Source organism: Carcharhinus amblyrhynchos, chromosome 21, assembly GCF_965287045.1.
Source record: "Carcharhinus amblyrhynchos chromosome 21, sCarAmb.v2.hapA, whole genome shotgun sequence".
Taxonomy (NCBI): domain Eukaryota; kingdom Metazoa; phylum Chordata; class Chondrichthyes; order Carcharhiniformes; family Carcharhinidae; genus Carcharhinus; species Carcharhinus amblyrhynchos.
The window spans coordinates 13,461,349-13,481,871 of NC_137344.1; the positions used below are offsets into that span (position 1 = coordinate 13,461,349).

Consider the following 20,523-nt stretch of genomic DNA (forward strand, 5'->3'; position numbering starts at 1 on the left):
TCATTTTGTTTACATCTGTCATATAAGTAAAGTTTGTTTGTAAACAAAATTTTGTTGCATAGTTCTATTGGTTAAAGCAAAATGTTCAAATTTCTCTTTACATGTTAATGGTCCCCAATAGGATCATAACACAATTGAGCGCAGAAAAATTTTAAGCCAGAGCAGGTTAAAAAGAGAAAGAATGATTGATCAACTTGGAGACTGCCTTACACAAAGACACTGAACTTCTTTCAAAGAATAAGGAAATCTATGAGTGGGATTTTCCAATCGTGTTTGTCGTTCCCCGCTAGCAAGAATGGAAATGTGGCATTCAGCCAAAACGCCATTCACTGCAGCAGCACCAGGGAATCCCAGTCGTGGATGAGTTCAGATTGGAGGTTTTCAGCAAGTATCTGTGGAAACGAAAACTCAATGAATTAGGAGCGTATCGCAACAGAATTATATCGACAACACTAGGCTCAGAAGCAACTGCGTATACCAGTTTGCAACTCAACAGGAGAATGCTAGCAGAAGAATACCGTATTGGTGTAATTTTTTCTTAAGTTAAAAGTTCCCAGTAATATTTTCTGGCAATTCCTATTGATATGTGCACACTCTACACATAGTAACAGACAGGAGAGAGATGGTAGCATTGTTCTCTCCTTTTCCACTTCTCAATTGACTGAAGATACATTTGTTCTTAAAGTGTTTTAACCCCGAGTGCTGTGACTGTCAGTAACATACAAACGACAGGTATTTTCATCAACATTTATCACTAAATATCCAAAAAGTATTCCCAACTGAGCGCACATGCACAAACGCACATGCACACCCCCATGTGCATGAGTGTGGTCACACACACATCACATGCACAGTTACTTAGATCTTAAAAGTCCAAACATTCACTGTCCCACTTGCTTCACTCAAGGCAAGGTTTTTAAATGTTGCATCCTTTGATTTTTTTTGGTCTACTAAAGGAGGAATCTGGAGAATGATCAAGACAGATTTACAGTGGTTTACTGTTTACAGTAACAGCATTCTCTTGTTACACTCTAGTTAAGGTGCAAGAGAACCCCTATGAAGAACCAAATCAGGCTTTCACCTTTTTGGTGAAAGCCAGTCTGAATTCTCTACCTACTGATGGACTTTAGACAGGATCAAATTCCTCTGTTCGTCTGGAAGTTTCTCTCTTATTTCTCCAAAAACGTGCCTTGTGTCTGATGACTTAGCCATTGACAAGGGGGTCCAAATTTCACCCATTAACTGGGCATTGTGATAGAATAGGATTTCTTTGTACCAGTCCTTTAGAATTCTACACAAAAGTCAATATATCTATAGGTATATCGTAAACCAGTTTCTGTAACTATTTGGCTAAGGACAGGTCTGTTGCATTTTAACAACTTCTCAAAAGTTCACTCACACTTTAATGTCTTGTCCAGACTTGCCAGCTAACATCATGGCATTGTGTTGTTCCAATAAATTGACTTCAATTTTTGTTCTTCAGTCTCCATAAATCCAACAGTCTATATTGTATGACTGTGTCAACATGAAAAAGCATGTTGTTTCCCAGTTAACTGTTGCTGACCCTCTTAACCAACTTGCCAGCTTCGGTAAGCAATCAAGGTGTCTGCCACCTTTGAAACGCTCTTAAATCAGTAGAGAAGTGATAAGTTTAACCTTCAGATAGAATAAAATAATTCACACAGACAAGTAAAGCTTTTAAATATGCTGAATCACCTATTATTGGCTCATGTTGCATTTATATATTTATATACTTTCATGCATATATCAGTTTCATATAGCAAAATGTTCAAGGGCACTTCATAGGTGTGTTATCAAACAAAGCCTAACACTAAGACATTGACATAACTGATGGTCACTTGTCTAAAGAGTTAAACTTAAGGATGATCATAAGGGAGAGAGGAGGTGAAGAAAGACACAAAGTTTAATGAGGAAAGTCCAGAGCGTTGGGCTGAATACAGGTGAAAGCATAGCCACCAATGATGGGAGTAAAAGAAAGAGGATGTTCAAGAGGTTATAGTATTTCACACCAAATCAAACCTGGAATTGGTGAGCTTAATAAATTGGAGGATTTCAAATTAGTGGGCCATGGCATGACAGAAGTGAAATGTAGGGTTTAATTACTAAAATACAGTCTGTATCTGGTCTTAATAAAATAACATTCTTGGAGAAACACTGCTGGCTAAAAAGGACAATTAACTGATTACATAGGGTGCTTTAGATTTGTTGCAATAGTGATTAAACCATGATTAACTGAAGTTTTAGTTTATGGAGAGCCAGTTGCCTCCACAACTGACATCTCCCAACACATTGCTGAAAGGGATATTGATGTACCTTGATTATCCTATGACTCACCCTCTAAAAAAAAATCTGCTTACCTCTGCATATTCTGTTTGCTGTAAATCCTCTAATAAGGACTTGAGAGGTATCAGGTACAAAACAATATCACTTGCCTCTTCCAGTCCTAAATTTAATAGAAATAGCACACAACAAAAAATAAATTTAGAGTTAATCAGTTACCAACTACTTTTACTTCACAAAACTGAAATATAACCAAACAATCACAATATAAATTTCCATAAATATAATGCATGTATTTATCAATCAGCATAGAATTGCAGAAGCAAAATCCTGTTACATTGTTAGTACCTGCCCTAATGTCATCATGAAGGCTTTTTAGAGCTGGCCAGTAACTGCTCTTGGATCTTTCTAGAATTTCATTAATTTTGCGCACTTTAGGCATCCACAACTGAAATACAGAAACATTTTTTACATGATTTTAAAGAAGTTATATGCTTTACAATAATACTTTGATACTAGGGCACAATTCGCTTGTGACAGCAAACACTCCCACCAGTGGAAAACCAGAGTGTTAGCAATGCCTGTCAGGTGGTATTCTCCCACCTTCAGCATTTAAATTTATGCAAAACACATCAGCAGCCCTGCTTTACAGAGATTGGGATGCCATTTTTTAATTAAATATATATGAGGGGTTTTGTACAGGCAGGCAGGAATCTGCTCAAGGATGGCAGGATGGGCCAGGAACATTGTGATGGGTTTGCTGCCAGGCAAGAATCCCATTTTAGGCTCAGTGCATGAGTCAATGTGCCATCGGGATTCCCACCAGGGGCTAGTGGGCCCAGTGAAGGCTGACCAAAGTATAGAACATGCAAATTTTTTTCCGAGAGGAATGACAAAAAATATTTTAAATTTATATATATATCTATAGAAGTTATAAGCATGTCACAGAACATTGCAATATAAGCATGGAGAATCAATTTATTTTCCTGTTTTTGACTAATTGCTAATGTTTTTTCCTCTAAAGAGAATTTCCCATAGTTCCAAACATTTTTACCCTTTATAATATATTTTACAGTTCCACTCATACCTCCATCTCAAGGCATAAACACAAATCTTCATCTGATCAGCTAAAACTGACACTCTCATGTAGGTGTCTCATCAGCCTGGCAAAACTTGTCATCAACAGATCCAGGAAGCAGGTGATCGGAGGAGCTGTCTGACCCAAATAACTGCCCCTCTACCGGGGCTACATTTGCGGCTGGGCATTCATGGAGAGGGAGCATGTGTTGTCAACCAGCACCATAAAGGTCTTCCATACTCAGTGAGCACTGCATGGACTGGAATGCATTATTGACCCTCTTAATCATGTCTGAATTGTCTGAAGTTTTATTTGTGATTTCTTGTTTGTTAAAGCTAGTTTCCTTTATGATGCTGTCCCTTTAATGTGTCCCTCAGTTTGTTTGATTTACTTTAATTGATTAATTGTTTTCACCCAAAATATGGTAAACCACAAACCTATAGCAATGCTCTGGAATTCCATGCTTGAATTCCACCATAGTAGATGATAATAATTGCCCTGTGGCAGACATGGGTGAGCTAAAAAGTTTTAGTGTGCCCTGTTGGTGTACATTTCTGATGTGGATGTGCCGGCGTTGGACTGGGGTAAACACGGTAAAAAGTCTGACAACACCAGGTTTAAGTCCAACCGATTTATTTGATAGTACACTGAGGCCAGAACTCTCCATTCACCTGACGAAGGGACTAACCCGAAAGCTAGTGAGTGTACTATCAAATAAATCGGTTGGACTTAAACCTGGTGTTGTCAGACTTTTTACCGGGTGTACATTTCTGCCAGATGCATGACCTGAACTATGATGTTAAGCTCCCTTATGCAGTCTTTGTAACTCCTTGCAGCCTGTCTTTTACCAGCAGCTACTCAAAGTCTGGACCATGGTTGCCTTGCAACCGATCTCTCACCCATCTGGAGTACTGGCTGTCATCAGGGAGCCACTGCTCAGGAAACCGCACCTCCACCAATACTATTTCCAGTGGCTGGCAAGAGACAGGCTGTGGCTACCAGGGTGACTAGGACCTGGGAAGTGCTGGATTGCAGAAGAATGGCTTGAATCACACTTTACGAATTAGCACATAGTGCAGCAGTGCACATCCAACCCATGGCCAAAGCTATCCATGACCTCAAGATAGTCATGCTCAGCCCCAATAGTATATGAGGACTTGATGATACCCAGGTGTGCAGTGGACAATCACCTGAGCACACCCCTACTCGGGTGCAATTTCACATTGATTCCAAGCCCCAAACTCTGCCCTCAGGAGCTGGTGCCCCACAAACTGAGTTGCTTTACGGAAATAACCCTCCACTTTTTTGCACGGCACCGAGGGATTTCCTGTATGGACTACTCTTGCACACCTTTTACTTCCTTGCCCTGGCCCGCTGCCTAGACATGCCTTGCATACATTGCAACCATCCAGTGGTGGAGATCCCCAGTGGAAGTCCCTCTACACAGGAGTCATCCTCCTTGTCATCAGGGACCTGAGGTGAACGGTGTGGCAGACGTCCCATACAACTGTAGATTGCATCAGTTCACAACTTCCAAGATGTCTGCGCTTTTTGAGGCCCAGAGTCCATGGCCACGTGTATATTTGTTTTACACAGCAGGTGGTGGGTGCCTAGAACTCACTGCCGGGGGAGATAGTGGAAGCAGATACATTAATGACTTTTAAGGGGCTTCTTGACAAATACATGAATAGAATGGAAATAGGGGGATATGGTACCCTTAAGAATAGGATGTTTTAGTTCAGTCATGCAGGCTTGGAGGGGCAAAGGGCCAGTTCCTGTGCTGTAATTTTGTTATTTGTTCTATATAGGATGTTTTAGACTGCACACCTTTTTCAGTTATTTAATAAACCTTTTGTTACAACCATACTCCTGATCCAAGGACACTCAGTGCAGAGAGTTGGGAGAAGGAGGACCTCCTCATGAACTTGAGTCTGAGCCTGCCCAAACTTGTAATCAACAGGACCAGGCAGTAGGCAACTGAGGAAGTTGTCTGACCCAACTGCCTACCCTTCTACCATGGCTACATTCACAGCCGGGTGCTCTGAAGAGGGAGTAGCAGAGTCCACTGGTACTGTTGAGGCCTTTTATGCTTCGTGGACACCATAAGGACTGGGGTGCATTATCAACCTTCTTAATCACATTTTGGTTTGTAAATTTTTTTTCGGTTAAGGCAGCATCCTCTTGAGAAGTTCCACATTCGAATCCCATGATGGTAGAAGGTAAAGATTGTCCTGTGGCAGGCATAGGTGAAGTGAAAAATATTCACCTGGTGCAGAGGGGTTGGGAAAGAGGAGGACCTCCTCTTGAACCTACTGCTGGGCCTGGCTAACCTTGCAATCAACAGGTCCTTTACTTGACAATCCATCTTTGCCCAGTTGAGGAATCCTGGCCAATGAAGTGGCAGGAGCCAGATGCCCAAGAGCATTGCTCATTGTGGAGAAGTGATGGCCTCACAGTATTATTGCTAAACTATTAATCCAGAAACTCAGCTAATATTCTGGGGACCCAGATCCAATCCTGCCATGGCAGATGGTGGAATTTGAATTCAATAAAAAAAAAGTCTGGAACTAAGAATCCACTAATGACCATGTAACCACCGTTGATTGTTCAACATCTGGTTCACTAATGTTGTTTAGAGAAGGAAATCTGCCGTGCTGACCTGTTCTGGCTTACATATGACTCCAAAGCCACAGCAATGTGGTTGACTCCCAACTGCCTTTAGGCAATAAATGCTGGCCAAACAGCAACACCCATGTCCCACAACTGAACAAAAACAAATTACCTGAGACTCTGGACAAGACTGCGCTGGATGTTGCCTTACAGGCATAGCCAATGCCATCCATGACTTTAAAACGGTCATGCTCGGACCCAATGGCACTCATTATCTCGAGGAGGTGCAGGTCTGCATTGAACATCTGTCCCAGCACACCTCTGCTCAGACAAAATTTCACACTGGTCCCAAACCCCAAACCTTCCATCAGGAGCCTGGGCCAGCTCTCTGAAATGCCCTCCATGTTCTTTTGCACTGTGCACAGGGTTTCCTGTTTGTCTGCTGTTGCACACCCTTTATTTCCTTGCCCTCACCCACCATCGTTGCTTTATTGCTGTCCAGCAGAGAGGTCCCCACAGGATATGGGCCCTCCGACTTAACACTGGGGACCTGGGGTGAAGGGTATTGCACGCAGCTGTCCCATCTGTTCCCAACATGCCTGGCCTAACGGAGTTCATGGACAATGCTTACACAGTTTGTTACACAGGTTTTCAGTTTCTTCAAAGAAAACTTTTGTTACAGTTTTGGAAGTGAGATTTTGGGCCCACATTGCCATTTATGCTGATGGCTAATGCAGGTTCAAAATTCCACCCCACATCTCACAATCAAAACTCTCTGATCTGTCTCCACAGTCGAAGAAACTTACGCTTCCATGAAGGAACTGAGAGCTATGTTCCTACAACCATATCCACTCTGACCATTGCAGAGAATGGTGCATTGGAGATCAGAAAGTTGTACATTAACTGGCTATAGGCAATTGAATGATGAGGTTCTTACAAAGACCTGGTGACACATTTTAATACACCATTTCATGATTGTACACATTTCTGCAGTTAGCAAAGATGAGTAGCATTGACCCAAGGTTTACAGGTGCTTTTCCACCACCTGGTCATTTCTTTTATCCTGTGCTTGCTGACTAATTTTTTTTTCCAGGCATTCCAGTCAGCAGCAAGGAGTTCCCTCCCACTCATCGACTCCAATCTCAGTCAACTTGAGGTCTCCTTGAATCATGGGGAGAGGCAACTTTTTGATTTTGTGCCAACAGCATGCCTATCAGGTAGCATGTCTTTAGGTATGCAGCAACTCACATGATTCAGCCAACTGAACTGCCATCGACTCAAGAGGAAAACGTGTGGATGATTCCCTCTATAGGTGTACTTCTATACTCGGCACTCTCTTGCCGGGGATACCCAATATTCAGTTCAGGCAACAAAGCTGTTCAACTGCTTTTCATAGCTTGCACAGCTTGTTCATGCTTCACTACTGTAGAAGTGGGTGCTGAAAACACAAGCCTGATACATGTGGAGTTTTGTATTTTCAGTTAGAGTCATAGAATCATAGAGGTTTACAGCATGGAAACAGGCCCTTCAGCCCAACTTGTCCATGACACCCCTTTTTTAAACCCATAAGCTAGTCCCAATTGCCCACATTTGACTCATATCAATGTATACCAATCTTACCCATGTAAATGTCAAAACGCTTTTTAAAAGACAAAATTATACTCGCCTCTACTACTACCTTTGGCAGCTTGTTCCAGGTGTGTAAAAAGTTGCCCCTCTGGACACTTTTGTATCTCTCCCTTCTCACCTTTAACTTATACCCTCTAGTTATAGACTCTCCAACCCTTGGGAAAATATGTTGACTATCTAACTGATTTATGCCCCTCATTATTTATAGATCTCTATAAGATCACCCCTAAGCCTCCTATGCTCCAGAGAAAAAAGTCCTAGTCTATCCAGCTTCTCCTTATAACTCAAACTATCAAGTCCTGGTACCATCCTAGTGAATTTCTTCTGCATTCTTTCCAGTTTAATAATATCCTTTCTATAATAGGGTGAACAGATCTGTACACAGAATTCCATGAGAGGCCTTACCAATGTCTTGTACAATTTCAACAAGATATCCCAACTCCTATATTCAATGTTCTGAGCAATGAAAGCAAGGATGTTGAATGCCTTCTTCATCATTCTGTTCAACTGCGAGTCCACTTTCAATGAGCTATGAATCTGTACCCCTAGATCTCTTTGTTCTATAACTCTCTCCAACACCCTATTATTAACTGAGTAAGTCCTGCCTTGGTTCGATCTACCAAAATGCATCACCTCGGATTTATCCAAATTAAACTCCATCTGCCATTTGTCAGCCCACTGGCCTAATTGATCAAGATCCCGTTGCAATTCTAGAAAACCTTCTTCACTGACCACTATACCAACAATCTTGGCGTCATCTGCAAACTTACTAACCATGCCTCTTAAATTCCCATCCAAATCATTAATATAAATGACAAATTAGTTAGCTGTTGCTGCACAGTCAACTTCTCAACTTTGACATGATAGCTGTGTGTCCTTAGCAATTTTGGTGCTGATGTCAGCATGAAAGCACATGTTGGTGATTGGTATGCAAAGCTATTGACGACCTCCAGAATAAAGCTGTTGAAGCTGATGGAAGGTTGAAGGCCAGGAACATTACCAGTGCCAGGGACCACCATGTGTGCAGGAAGTGTTTCCAGCTGCAGCTCTGAGAAGCCCGCATTTCGGAACTGGAGAGGTGGCTGGGGGAATGATGGAGTATTTGCAAGGTGGAGAGTATCATGGATGGCACATACAGAGAGGTGGTCACACTCAGACTCAGACTCCACAGGCAGGAAAGGAATGGGTGATCACCAGGCAGAGCAAGATAGCTAAGCAGGCAGTGCAGGAATCAACTGTGGCTATTTCCATACAAAACAGATATACCATTTTGGATACTGTTCAGGGGAATGGCCTTTCAGGGGAAAATAGCAACAGCCAAATCCTTTGCACCATGGTTGGTTCTGCTGCAGAGGAGAGGAATAAAAAGTGTGGGAATTGTAATAGTTGTAGTGGATTTAATTGTAAGAGGGATAGGTGTTTCTATGCCTACAAAAGAGACTCCAGGATGATATGTTGCCTCCCTGGTGCTAGGGTAAAGGATGTCTTGGAGTGGCTGCAGGACATTCTGAAGTGGAGGACAAACAGCCAGTGGTCATAGTACAGGTTGGTACAAACAACACAGGTTAAAAAAAAAGGGATGAAGTCCTAAAAACAGGATATAGGGAGCTAGGAAGCAAGCTGAAAAGTAGGACATCAAAAGGTAGCGATCTCAGGATTACTATCTGGGCCACGTGCTAGTCAGAGTAGAAACAACAAGATACATAGGATGAATTTGTGTCTGAAAAGATGTTGTGAGGATTTCAGATTCCTAGGACATTGGGTCCAGTTCTGAGGGAGGAGGGGACCTGTACAAACTGGACAGGTTACACTTGGGCTGGATCAGGACTGATGTCCTTACTTCATGTGGTGGGGGAGGGTTTAAACTAATATGTCAGGGGGAAGGGAACCTTTTGCAAGGACTCAGAGCAGAGGGAATTAAGAACAAGAAGAAAAAAATAGTGAGGAGAATAATGTAAGTGATAAGCAGATAAGAACCAAGTTAAAACTGGTAGGAAATGGAAAAGAAACATTAGAAGTGCCCACCTTAAGGTTTTGCTCTTGAATGTTCAGAGCATTTGAAGCAAAATGGAAAAGTTAGTTCCACAGATAGAGGTAAAGGGGTATCGTATAATTGACATTATGGAGATGTGGCTCCAAGTTGAGCAAGGATGGGAACTAAACATTGAGGACTACCCAGTGTTTGGGAAGGATAGATGGAAAGGAAAAAGTGGTGGAGTTGTATTGTCAATTCAAGATGATATTGACACGATATTGAGGAATGGTATTAGCGCAGATGATGTGGAATCTGTATAGGTCGAATTAAGAAACAACAAGGGGCAAAAAACATTGGTGGAAGTGTTATACAGAGCATCAAACTGTCATGGTAATGTTGGAAAAAGCATTAGATAAGAAATCAGAGATGTACGTATTAAGGGAACATCTGTGATTATGGGTGACTTTCGTCTGCATATAGATTGGGACAGTTAAGTTAGTCGCAGTACAATAAGAGAATTTCTGGAGTGCATTTGGGTTTTCTGGAGCAATACATTGAGGAATCAACAAGGGAACAGGCCATCTTGGACTGAGTGTTGTGCAATGAGAAAGGATTAGTTGGCAATCTAGTTGTGAGAGACACTTGGGGATGTGTAATCCTAATATGGTAGAATCCTTTGTCAAGGTGGATAATGATGCAGTTGATTCTAAGACCAGGGTCCTGAACCTCAATAAAGGTAACAATGACGGTATGAGGCATGAATTGGCCATGACGGACTGGGAAACATTACTGAAAGGAAAGACAGTGGACAGGCAATGGCAGGCATTTAAAGAGCGAACAGGTGGATTCCAGAAATTATTTATTCCTATTTGGCGCAAGAGTGGTAAGGGAGTTGTTGCCAAACCATGGCTTACAAAGGAAATTAGAGACAATAATCAGATTCAAGGAAGAAGCGTACAAATTGGCAAGAAAAAGCAATAGGCCTGAGGATTGGGAATAGTCTAAAATTCAGCAAAGGAGGATCAAGGGATTAAAAGGAAAAAAATGGAATATGAAAGTAAGCTAGCAAGGAACATAAAAACTGACTGTAAAAGTTTCCATAGATATGTAAAGAAAAAAGATTGACAAAAACGAATGGAGGCCCCTTACAATCAGAAGCGGAAAAATCATAACAGGGAATAAAAAAATGGTTGAGGAATTAAATTTGTTAGTAGACAAATGGTTTTTGGGGACATTGATAGGATTGAATGTGGATAAATCTCCAGGTCCTCAATCTTCATCCCAGAGTACTTAAAGAAGCGGGCCTGGAAATAGTAGATCCACTGGTTGCTATTTTCCAAAATTTTTTAACTCTGGAATAGTCCCCACAGATTAGAGGGTATCACATGTACCCTCTAATGATACACATTCAAAAAGAGAAGTAAAGAGAAAACAGGGAATTATAGACCAGTGGGCCTAACGTCAGTACAGGGGAAGTTGCTAGAGTCTATTATCAAGGACTTCATAACTCGACATTTGGAAGAGAGTGGTATAAGCAGATGACGTCAACATGGATTTACAAAAGGAAAATCATGCTTGACGAATCTATTGGAAATTTTTGAAAATGCAACTAGTAGACTGAGGAGAACCAGTGGATGTGGTTTTGGATTTCTACAAGTCTCACATAACAGACTACTATGTAAAGTTAATGCACATGGGATTGTAGGTAATGTCTTGAGATGGATAGAAAGCTAGTTAGCAGATAGGAAACAAAGAGTTGGCATAAATAGATCATTTTCTGATTGGCTGTCAGTGACTAGTGGGGTTCCACAACAATCTGTGCTAGGACCCCAACTGTTCACATTAAATATTAATAATTTGGAAGAGGGAACTGAATGTATTATCACCAAATTTGCAGATGATACAAAGTTGGGTGGAAGGGTGAACTGTAAGGAGGATGCAGAGATACTTCAGCATGATCTGGACAGGCTGAATATGTGGGCATGTGCAAGGCAGATGCAGTATAATGTGGATGAATGTCAGGTTATCCATTTTAGTGGCAATAATAGGAGGACAGATTATTACTTGACTGGATGTAAATTGGGAGAGGTAGATACTCAACAAGACCTTGGAGTCCTCGTACATCAGTTATTGAAAATAAGCATGCAAGTACAGCAGGCTATAAAGACGACAAATGATATGTTGGCTTTCATAGCGAGAGGATTTGAGTATAGAATTGGGATGTTTTGCTGCAATTGTATAGCGCGCTGGTGAGGCCACCTGGAGTATTGTGTGTAGTTTTGGTGTCTCCTTATCTGAGAAAGGGTGTCCTTGCTATAGAGGGAGTACAGCGAAGGTTTACCAAGCTGATTAGTGGGATGGCAGGTCTGCCATATGAGGAGAGACTAAGTCGGTTAGGGTTACATTCACTGAAGTTTAGAAGAATGAAAGGGGATCTCATAGGAACTTATAAAATTTTAACAGAGTTAGAAGGGTAGATTCAGAAAGATTTTTCTCAATGGTGGAGCAGTCCAGAACTAGGGGTCGTGGTTTGAAGGTAAGGGGTAAACCCTTTAGAACTGAGGTGAGGAGACATCTCTTCACCCAGAGGATGGTGAATGTGTAGAATTCACTGCCAACCCTTGTCTGATTTCAAGACAAAATTAAACATAGCTCTTGGGGCTAAAGGGATCAATGGATATGGGGGAAATGGTGGGGAGGTTCAGGACATTGAATTTGATGAACAACCATGATCAAAATGAATGGCAAAGCAGACTCAAAGGGCCAAATGGCCTACTCCTGCTTCTAGTATTTATGTTTAAAGTAGAACCCTTATCCTTACCCATTGGTTTTTCTAATGCTGATTATCTTCTTTCAGACATGAGAGAACCAATCGTCCAACTGTTGCAAAGGAATTTCAGTATGGAGTCTCAATGAAGCCCCATCAGCAAACAGCAACTCACAGACTAGGACTTGTTTTGCTTTCATCTTGGCACAGTTGGCTGGGTCACACGAGTCACTGCAGTCTTGTTAAATTGAGCAGCTTGTCATCTTCTTTGGCATACAGGTCAACACCTTCATTTGGGTCACAGAAAGCATAAAACAGCAATATGGAAAAAAATTGCCAAAGAGAGTTGGTGCCAGGCCGTAACCCTGCTTTATCCTGCTGATGACCTTGAAAGCAGCTGATTTTGTCCTCATTTTGCTTTTAATGGAGGTGTTAGAATTCAAAAAGGTACAAAAACTAGCATAAGGGCACTTTACCTAAATGCTCGTAGCATTCAAAATAAGGTAAATAGGTTGAGAGCACAAATCACTGAGAACGAGTTATGATTTGGTGGCCATTCCAGAGACATGGTCCCAAGATGGTCACAACTGGGAGTTAAATATCCCGGAGTATCAGACTGATTGGAGGGACCGACAGGAAGGTAAAGGAGGTGGTGTAGCTCTGATATTTAAGGATAACATCAGGGCGGTAGAGAGAGATGATACAGGTTCTATGGGAAAAAAGGTTGAATCCATTTGGGTGGAAATTAAAAATAGTAAGGAGAAAAAGTCACTGATAGGCATCATCTTTAGGCCACCAAATAATAATATCATGGTGGGGTGAGAAACAAAAAAGAAATAACTGATGCATGTAAAAATGGTACAGCAATTATCATGGGGGATTTTAATCTACATATCAAGTGGTCAAACCAGGTCGGTCAAGGGAGCCATGAGGAGGAGTTCATAGAATATATTCGTGATAGCTTCCTTGAACAGTATATAATGGAACCTACGAGGGAGTAAGCTATCCTACATCTGGTCCTGTGTAATGAGACCAGAATAATTAATGATCTTGAAGTTAGGGATCCTCTCAGAAGAAGCAATCACAGTATGGTTGAATTTAAAATACAGATGGAGAGTGAAAAGATAAAATCCAATACTAGTGTTTTGTGCTTAAACAAAAGGAGACTATAATGGGACTAAGGTAGACTGGGAACAAAAACTTTATGGTGGGACAATTGAGGAACAGTGGAGTACTTTCAAAGTGATCTTCCATAGTGCTCAGCAGACTTATATAGCAGTGATAAGGAAGGACTGTAGAAAAGGAGATAATCTTCCATGGATATAAAGGAGGGTATCAAATTGGAAGAAAATGCATACAAGGTGGCAAAGATTAGTGAGGACCTAGTGGTTTGGAAAATCTTTAAAGGTCAACAGAAGACCTCAAAAAAAGCTATAAAGAAAAGTAAGATGGATTATGAGAGTAAACTAGCTCAGAATATAAAAACAGATAGCAAAAGTTTCTACAAATATACAAAATGAAAAAGAGTGGCTGAAGTAAACAATGGTCCTTTAGAGGATGAGGATGAAATAACTGGAAATGAGAAAATGACTGAGGTATTGAACAGGTATTTTGTGTAATCTTCACAGACACAAATAACATGCCAAAAATTGATGACAGGAATGCAGATGAGGACCTAGAAACTACCATCACGAAAGAGGTAGTGTTGGGCAAGCTAATGGGGCTAAAAGGTAGACAAGTCTCATGGTTCTGATGGAAAGCATCTCAGGATACCAAAAGAGATGGCAGGTGAAATAACAAATGCATTAGCGGTAATTTACCAAAGTTCGCTGGACTCTGGGGTGGCTCCCACAGATTGGAAAACAGCAAATGTGACGCCACTGTTTAAAAAAGGAGGTAGACAAAAGGCAGGTTAGCTTAACATACGTAGTAAGGAAAATACTTGAATCTATCCTCGAGGAAGAATAGCAAGACATCTGGATATAATTTGTCCCATTGGTAAGACACAGCATGGTTTCATGAAAGTATGGTCATGTTTGACTAATTTGGTGGAATTCTTTGAGAACATTACATATGCAGTGGACAATGGGGAACTTGTGGATGTGGTGTCTCTGGATTTCCAGGAGGCATTTGACAAGGTGCCACACCAAAGACTGCTACATAAGATAAAGGTGCACAAATGTATTAGTTAACCAATCCTGTATTCATGCTAACAGAAAGCAAAGAGTGGGGGGTAAATGGGTACTTTACTGGTTGGCGATCAATGACGTGGTGTGCATCAGGGGTCAGTGTTGGGACCACAATTGCTCACGATTTACATGGATGGTTTGGAGTTGGGGACCAAGTGTAGTGTGTCAAAATTCACAGATGACACTAAGATGAGTGGCAGAGCAAAGCGTGCAGTGGACGCTGAAAGCGTACAAAGGGATATAGATATTCTAAGTGAGTGGGCGAGGGTCTGGCAGATGGAGAACAATGTTAGTAAATGTGAGGTCATCCATTTTGATAGGAATAACAGCAAAATAGACTATTATTTGAATACTAAAAAATTGCAGCATGCTGCTGTGCAGAGGGACCTGGGTGTCCTTGCGCAATAATCACCAGTTGGTTTGCAGGTGCAACAGGTAATTAAGAAGGCAAATAGAATTTTGTCCTTCATTGCTAGAAGGATGGAGTTTAAAAACAGCAAGTTGCAGCTGTATAAGGTGCTGGTGAGGCCACACCTGGAGACAGTTTTGGTCTCCTTCCTTGAGAAAGGATATGCTGGCACTGGAGGGGATGCAGAGGAGATTCACTCGGTTGATTCTGGAATTGAGAGGATTAGCTTATAAGGAGAGACTGAGTAGACTGGAACTATACATGTTGGATTTCAGAAGAATGAGGGGAGATCTTATAGAAACATATTATGAAGGAAATAGATAAGATAGAAGCAGGGAAGTTGTTTTCACTGGCAGGTGAAACTAGAACTAGGAGGCATTGCCTCAAAATAAGGGGAAGCAGATTTAGGACTGAGTTAAGGAGGAACTTTAAAGGGTTGTGAATCTGTGGAATTCCCTGCCCAGTGAAGCAGTTGAGGTTACCTCATTGAATGTTTTTAAGGCAAGGATAGATACATTTTTGAACAGTAAAGGAATTAAAGGTAAAAGGAATAAAGGATGAGTGGGTGGGTAAGTAGAGCTGAGTCCACATAAAGGTTAGCTGCGATCTTATTGAATAGTGGAGCAGGCTCGAGGGGCTAGATGGCTTATTCCTGCTCCTAGTTCATGTTCTTATATCCAAATTGCAATTCGGATATATTCTACGAATACAATTATGTATATCCGTAGAAAGAAGAAATAATGCTCAGGAGTCTGGGAAGGTAGCCTGTTTTCCACAGCAGTTTAAAGTTAAAGTTTATTTATTATTAGTCACAAATAAGGCTTACATTAACACTGCAATGACGTTACTGTGAAATTCCGCTGGTTGCCACAGTCCAGCACCTGTTTGGGTCAATGCACCTAACCAACGTGTCTTTCAGAATGTGGGAGGGAACCAGAGCACCAGGAGGAAACACGCAGACATGGAGAGAATGTACCAGCTCCACTTAGACAACGACCCAAGCCGGGAATCAAACCCAAGTCTCTGGTGCTGTGAAACAGCAGTGCTAACCAGTTTATCTCTCAAAGAGTCTCTGTTGAAAAATTCAAGGGCTTTAGTGAGGTCTATGAAGATAACGTAGAGCAATCTGTGCTATGCTTGAAATTTTCCTAAAATTGCTGAAGGGAGAAAATCACGTCAACTGTTGATCTATCAGCTCTGAAACCATACTGAGACTCAGGGTACGAACATGATGCTAAGGTCTGCAATCTGGTCAGAGCAATGTAAGCAACTGTCTTTCCTTATACTTAACAAGTAGATGCTTCTTTCATGCAATAACACTCAAGAGCAGAGTTCAGTGTCGAAGTGGGATCATCTGCACATCACCATTTATAACAATGCACTTACTGCATATGAGAAAAGAGATCAGGGGAATGCTGACTGGCTTGAGGTATCATGACAATGGATCATAGCCCTGAATTACACATGTATATATTGAAAATTTAGTTCAAAGTCATTTTTTTTTTAAAAAAGGACAAACAAAAATTGGCTGACTCTGTAAAGTAACCACTTGCTGGAATTCCTATTCCTTACCCAACTAGTTCAGAAGCCGATTACCATCTCAGCAATAACCAGCTCCATAGTTATATTCCAGACTGGATAGGGTGCGAGTTTAAAGAAAGTAGTTTTGGGTAAAACACATGTTTTTTTCCCCTTCAAGGAATATACAGGAAAAGGGTTAAAAACCAACTACAACCCTGGTTTCTTTGTACTAGTCATGTGTTCCATTTCTATTGTGCATTGTGGAGGTCACAGTTGAACAACATCCATTAAGCAGTCCTGAGCTTGTAGGGTAAAAATAATCTGACTCCTTGACTGCTGAAAGCAAGTCACAAGTCAACAAAGCCATTGTTGAAAAGGGAACCTGTAGAACCAAGAATTTCCAAACCAATTGTTCAAATGCAAAAATCAATGCTACCAGAATCAACCAGCTTAAAAACTGCAGTGTTTCACCATCTACTCAAGACTGATATGTATATCATTTTTAACTTTTATTTTCTGACTCATTTCTGATTTGTATACATGCTTGTTTTTCCCTCACATTTCAGTGATAAACTTTCTTTAACTTAAGAAAAGCCAAGTTAAATTGACTCCTTTTAAAACAATACTACATTTGGACCAGGAAAGGTATCCATCAGGGAAGAGATCTTTTTTATATTAACCATGTTGTGATCAACCAAGGGTGTTGAAGAAAGAAGTTTGCTCCTCCTCACTCAGGACTATAACAACTTAAGAACATAAGAACATAAGAACATAAGAAATAGGAGCAGGAGTAGGCCATCTAGCCCTTCGAGCCTGCCCCGCCATTCAATAAGATCATGGCTGATCTGTCGTGGCTCAGTTCCACATTCCCGCCCTCTCCCCATAACCCTTAATCCCCTCTCTTATCAAAAACCCATCAACCCGCTTCTTAAAAATATTTAGCGAGGCAGCCTCCACCACTTCAACGGGCAGAGAATTCCAGAGATTCACCACCCTTTGAGTGAAGACGTTCCTCCTCAACTCCGTTCTAAACCGCCCCCCCTTTATCTTGAGGCTGTGCCCCCTAGTCCTACTGTCTTTTTTGAGCGGGAAGAGTCTCTCCACCTCTATCCTATCCATCCCATTCATCATCTTATACGTCTCAATGAGATCTCCCCTCATTCTTCTAAACTCTAACGAGTACAAGCCCAGTTCATTCAGCCTCTCCTCATAGCTCAATCCCCTCAACTCCGGTATCAGCCTAGTAAACCTCCTCTGCACTCCCTCCAAGGCCAAAATATCCTTGCGCAGGTGCGGCGCCCAAAACTGCACACAGTACTCCAGCTGCGGCCTCACCAATGCCCTATACAGCTGCAGCAAGACCTCCCTACTTTTATATTCAATCCCCCTCGCTATGAAGGCCAGCATCCCATTTGCCTTCCTGACCACCTGCTGCACCTGCAAGCTGGGTTTTTGCGACTCATGCACAAGGACCCCGAGGTCCCTCTGCACCGTCGCCTGCTGCAGTTTTTCGCCACGTAAGTAATAGTCCTTCCTACCATTCTTCCTACCAAAGTGGACCACCTCACACTTGCCAACATTAAATTCCATTTGCCATTTCCTGGCCCATTCGCCCAGCCTATCTAGATCCTTCTGCAGACTCTCCACACCCTCCGCACAATTTGCCTTTCCCCCAATCTTGGTGTCATCAGCAAATTTCAACACCCTGCACTCGGTTCCCTCCTCCAGATCATCATCCAGACTCAGAACAAATTTGGGGGATTTTGCGCAGAAACCAGTCATAACAGAGGCTTAGTAGACTGAAATGGAGCCAACAGTTGTTGAATCACTGCAATCCCTTTTGTTTTTGTATTATGTGACTCTATTTGCATCTCACATTTCTTGAGGCACAAAATCTTTCAAATCAACAAAGACATAAGAGGTCATGGAGATGGTGCAGTAGTGATGGTTTTCTACTCTAATAATTCAAGTGGAATATGCCATTGTTTCCTGAGGCTTTACCATTGGTGAGATAGTCAACGGCCTTGCTGAGCTCTGCTATGGTGGGCTCACTCTCTAGCTCCTTCATCAGGAAAGTCTGGAATGGTGTTGAGAGATTCTTCACTGACATTGTCCATTGCATAGAGTTTGAGGTAATACTCCACCTACCTGCTTCCTAGGTTCAGTGTTGATCATCACAGTCATATGTCCATGATATATTAAGGAATGAAAAGAGCAATGGACTCATCAGCAATCAAATCAGCTATCTTAAAAACAAAGAGTATGATGATTAACACTGAACCTAGCAAGCAGGTTGGTGTACTGACGACAAATAACAAAATGGACAATTCAACTGAGAAACAGACTGAATATAGGTAGTTCAGAGGGACAATGAAAAATCAATTAAGAGAAGCAGAGACAATATGAAAGAAATTGGCAGCTGACATGAAGGGAATTCCAAAGTCTTCTACAGGCATGTAAATAATAGAAAGTGCATTTGAGAGGAGCCAGATATGTATCAACAAGGGGACTTAAGCATGGAGAAGAGGGCATAACTGAGGTATTAAAAGAATACTTTGCATCTGTCCTCTTTTTGTACAAGCAGAACTGCTGAATTACTATTCAGTTGAGATTGCTGCTGCGCAGATCATGATGAGAGAGGAGGTAATTGACACTTGAAGGGTTTAAAATTGATATGGGAAAATAGGACATATAGGATCACCTGTCAGTACTTAAAGTTGACAAAACACAAGGATAAAGTGAAGTGCATCCCATGATAGTTGGGGAAGTGAGAATGGAAAGCGCAAAAGCATTGACCATAATTTTTTTCCTCTTCGTTAGACTCCAAAATGGTGCAAGAAGTCTGGAGAATTGCAATGTATACCCTTGTTCAAAAAAATGATAAAGGGAAGCCCATCATCTACAGGTTCAACTTTGGTGGTAGAGAAGCTTCTAAAAACAAATAAAACAAATAGAAACAATAACCTAAAGCAAAATTAAGAATCACTTGGGCAAATGCAGATTAATTAATAAAAGCCATCATGGACATTGAGAGAAAATCAAGTTTAATTAACTTGCAGGAGCGTTTCAAAGAGATAAAAGAGGGAGTTGATGAGGGTTTGGCTGCTGATGTGTATTTGATAAAAATGTTGCATAACAGACTTGTGAACAAAGTTATAGCTCCTGGAATAAAAGGGACAATAGCAACATGGATACAAAATTATTTGAGTGGAAAGAAACAGACAGCAGTGGTTAATGGATGACAGTGGTGGTTAATGGATATTTTTCACACTAAAGAATATTTTTAAGAGGAGGTCCCCAGCTTGACTGTCAATGTTCAGCTGGACTGTGATCATGTGCCATGAATAATGGAGATCAATGGCCAGTTTCCAAACAATAATGCTCCCACCACCCTTGAATCATACGAGGAGCTCTAACCTGGAGTAGTCCCTTTACATCTGATTCATGCCAGGAACCCTGCAACAAATGCAGAGGTCCAATACCATGGGAGGTATGCTGAAAGAGTTGTCAATGAGCAAATCATAGATATCTTGAATCAACCTAATTAAGTCCTGAAGGGATTCAATTTTATGCAATCCTCATAGTCACAAATTAGTCTCCAGATTAATGGTAATTTGCTGTATCCTTCACAATTATGTTATTGGTATTAAGTCTTGCACCACAATAGGAAGGTGTGCAAGAAATTAAAGAAAGGACCAAATAAGAGGACAAAGATGATGACCAGGTCAAGCTCTACTGCAAACTGCCTGAACAAATGCAACCAATTATAGAGGAATGAATCTCCAATGCAAATCAGTTGCTCAACAAACAAACAATTCTATTATTTGATCTACTCCTTCCACATACCTTCCAAAACATTTCCTATCCTTTGACCCCATGGTTTTCCTTTTGCTTAAGTATGAACATGAAAATCAACATTGATGAAAAACAAAACTAACCTCGTTATCTGATCAGGTTAGTGAGATTTTCATGGAGCAATCCCTTGCTATTAATTACCTCTGTGCAGTGCCATCAAGCAACTTGCTGCATTTCTTCCTGTCTTTG

General features: G+C 41.3%; 1 protein-coding gene across 1 annotated transcript in view; it reads right to left on the bottom strand.

Moving 5' to 3' along the window:
* LOC145356565 (dynein axonemal heavy chain 17-like) overlaps positions 1 to 20,523 on the bottom strand; it is an 811,195-nt gene that overhangs the window by 738,421 nt on the left and 52,251 nt on the right. The window contains exons 5-6 of the mRNA XM_080209339.1: positions 2,650 to 2,749; positions 2,379 to 2,464 (exon numbers count right to left, since the gene is read on the bottom strand). Coding sequence (XP_080065465.1) covers positions 2,379 to 2,464; positions 2,650 to 2,749 — 186 coding nt within the window. The remainder of the gene's footprint in view (positions 1 to 2,378; positions 2,465 to 2,649; positions 2,750 to 20,523) is intronic.